The following is a 3,550-nucleotide window of genomic DNA, read 5'->3' as shown; positions in this document are numbered from 1 at the left end:
AGAAGGAAGGAAGGAAGGAAAGAAGAAGAAGAAGAAGAAGAAGAAGAAGAAGAAGAAGAAGAAGAAGAAGAAGAAGAAGAAGAAGAAGAAGAAGAAGAGCGCTAGAGCAAACCACCAGAGTAAACTTTCCTTCTTCCTCCCCAGTGAGTGTGTGACTAATTATTACCAATGCACTGCACAGTTGCTATTGTTCCTGGTCACTTGCCATGCAGGTGAGCTAGAAATGTGAGTTTAGCCAGAACCTAAAGTCATTTTCCAAAATGAGTAAGAACTTCACAGAGTTAAGATTTAGCTCGGTAACAAACAGAACATGTGATAGCTGTCCTGAGGCCAATGGAGGCTTCTCTAGGGCCATGTTGTAACTTCTGTTATTTTTCTCACTTACATTCACTTTCCATGAGAAATACTAAAGAATGGCCCATTAAAAACACAGACATAACTTCACCTCATTAGTCATAGCTGACTCTCCTCGTCCCCAGTCACAAATCACAGAACCCACTGTAAACTCCCTTCCTTCCTTCCTTCCTTCCTTCCTTCCTTCCTTCCTTCCTTCCTTCCTTCCGTAGTTTCAAATTTCCCTTCGTTATAATTAGGAAATAAAGATCCGGAAAGAGAGCAAAAAGGAGAACTCTAAACTGTGGCTTCTCTCCTTTCTGTTCTTCTCTGATAAAAGGGCACTGCCCCAAATTATCAAACTGCAGATTCCCCCCTACTACTCAATTCAGCTTTGTGGGTTTTTATTGTTATTGCTGTTATTTGTGACAGGGCTGCATTGTGGAGCCTGGTCTGCTTGGTGTTCGCATTATGTAGACCAGGCTGGCCTTGATCTTGTAGAGCTCCTCTTGCCTCTACCACCTACTCACTGGGATCACAGGATATGCCACCACACCTGACTTTTAGATACTTTTCAAAAGGTGTATTTTTTAACTATGTGTATATGTGTATGTCCATATATGAGCATGAGTCATGTACGTAAGTAGCCCATGGAGGCTAAAAGAGAGAGACAGTTCCTCTGGAACTGGAATTATAGGAGGTCCTAAGCTGCCTAATGTGGGTGCTGGGAACTGAGCTGGGCTCCTGCACCAGAATGTTACCTCCTCTTAACCATGTGCCATCTCTCCAGCTACAGGAGAGACTCCAGCTTTTTGTACAACCATTCTCATGCTGCATACTGTTTGAATAAAATGACAAATGTGTTATATGGCATCCCAGGCTCTGCAGAATGCCTGGGCTGCGGACAATCTATTTTTGCCATCCTATAAGGATCAATCTTCTTACTTCGGTCATGAGCTATCTCTTTATACAGAAACTCATCCTAGCGCAAGAATTCTTTGGCCCCAAGTATGGTTCACTAAATAGATACAGGCAGAAATGCCCAAAAGGCCAATGATCCATCTCTGAAAAGCTTAATCACTGTCACACACGAGAAAATGGCTGCAAATGTAAATGAAGGGGCCAGCTCGCCATCATCAGATGCTTTCTCTACATCATCAAAGTGCTCACAATCTGTTCACCTCCTGTGCAGTCTGCCAAGAGCCTATTCAACTGCCCCGTTGGAGCCAATAAAAGGGATGCTGTCTAAGGCACACAGATTGTGTACATATTTCTCTGTAGCCTCGATGCTAATTTTCTAAAATTTTGGTTCTATGTGTATTGGAAAAGTTATATCAGCTCAGAATGGGGGAGGGGGTCTGCACAGAGGGGCAGGACACTGGGTTGTAAACACTTGATTTTTGCTTGCACATTTTTATTTTATTAGGTATACCTAATCTTCCACCTCTCAGAGCTTACTACATCCTCCCTAAAGTGCAAATCAAAATACCAAGGGTTTCCTTTAACCATAAATCAGGGATTACTCACTTGACAGTGACCCTGTTGGAGGTATCCTGGAGGTCACTCGGGTCAAAGAGTTGAGATTCTTTAAGGCCAAGCTCCTTACAGCCTCTCAAGAATAAGATGGTATTGTCCTAGAAGGAAGAAAAGGAGCCCAAGTATTAGTTTAGATTATCTTTATAAAGCAATCCCACTTTGTTAATAGTCCACATTGCTGTCAAGGTGCCAGCTATCATGGCTGCTAAAGGCACATCTAAATCATGGTGTGTCACCCAACACAATTGCAGTTAGGAAATGCCAGAATAAATAGACACTTCAGATTTCCCAAGCCCTAGCTAGCCATTGCCAAACTCAACTTTCCCTTTAGCTTGATACGTTTGTAAACAACTGCAAGTCAAAGGTTGCTACAAAGGGAGTTTAGCATCTGTAGTTTTAAAAGTACTGTACTGTACTTTTAATCTGAACTGTACTTTTAAAAAGTTGGGTATTTTCCATTGCTTCTAAGTCCTTCATCCATGCCTTATTGCTTAGAACTTGGTATCAGTAGATACTATATATATAATTAGAGCTGGATAGGGAATGGTTTCATTGGTACAGTACTTGCTAAGCAAGCGTGAAGACCTGAGTTCTGATCCCTGGAACTCAAGTCAGGCATGACAGCATATGCTTGAAATCCCAGCTCTAGGAAGCTGGAGGCAAAAAAAGTCCTAATGCTTGCTGGCTCGCTTGTGTAACTGGTAAGCTCCAGGTTCAGTAAGAGACCTTGTCTCAAACAATAAGATGGACGGTATGTCCATTTGAGTGAGAATGGTCTCCATAGGCTTCTATCTTTGCATGGTTAGTCCCTAGCGGTGGAGCTGTTTAGGAATGAGTAGGAGGTGTGGCTTTGTTGGAGGAAGTGTGTCACTGGGGGTGGACTTTGAATCTTCAAAAGACTCCCACCATTCCCAGTGTGTTTTCTCTGCCTCCTGTTTGTGGGTCAAGATGTGTGGTCTCAGCTGTTTCTGCTTCCATGCCTTTTCACTGCCGTCATGAACTCTCACCCTCGGAAACCATAAGCCCAATTAAACATGTTCTTTTCTAAGTTCTGTTGGTCATGCTATTTTATATCAGCAATAGAAAAGTACACAGACACACAGCACACACTCAAAATAGGACACTGTTAAACTAGGAAACTTGAAAATAATTAGGTTTTGTAGCCTAAGGGGTTCTCATCCTCACATTTTTCTTATGAATTGATTTAAATGTATCCTTTGCGAATTCTACATCCTTCATACATTCACTATGGGCTTTCACTGAAAATAACTTTTTGATGGAATGTTAGATAAATTAAAAGATAAAAAGAAATCTAGTCCATCCATCTCTTTCTTGACACATTCATTCCACTACTTGCTCTCCACTGTCTGGGGAGAGGAAGGGAACAGCAGCTCAAAGGGTGAGGAAGAAGAGTGGGGTTGGCCGAGGCACAAGGTATAATGGTATGCATGAAGATATAGTGAAACTCACTACTTTGCCTGCTAAATGTAGAAGAAGCAGAAGAAGCAGAAGCAGAAGAGAAAGAGGAAGATGATGAGGAAGAGGGAAGAAGAGGGAAGAGGGAAGAAGAGGGTAGAGGGAAGAGGGAAGAGGGAAGAGGGAAGAGGGAAGAGGGAAGAGGGAAGAGGGAAGAGGGGAGTAGGAGAAGGAGGAGAAGGAGAAGGAGAAGGAGGAGAAGGAG

General features: G+C 42.6%; 1 protein-coding gene across 15 annotated transcripts in view; it reads right to left on the bottom strand.

The window, feature by feature from the left end:
* The window catches only part of Limch1 (LIM and calponin homology domains 1), a 310,330-nt gene that overhangs the window by 95,807 nt on the left and 210,973 nt on the right, over nt 1-3,550 (bottom strand). For all 15 annotated transcript variants that reach the window (XM_029477930.1, XM_029477931.1, XM_029477934.1 and 12 more), the window contains exon 4: nt 1,861-1,967. In XM_029477930.1, the coding sequence (XP_029333790.1) occupies nt 1,861-1,967 (107 nt within the window). The remainder of the gene's footprint in view (nt 1-1,860; nt 1,968-3,550) is intronic.

Source organism: Mus caroli, chromosome 5 (assembly GCF_900094665.2).
Source record: "Mus caroli chromosome 5, CAROLI_EIJ_v1.1, whole genome shotgun sequence".
Lineage (NCBI taxonomy): Eukaryota > Metazoa > Chordata > Mammalia > Rodentia > Muridae > Mus > Mus caroli.
Note: the sequence above shows the minus strand (reverse complement) of the source record. Positions and strands in the feature narration are given on the sequence as shown.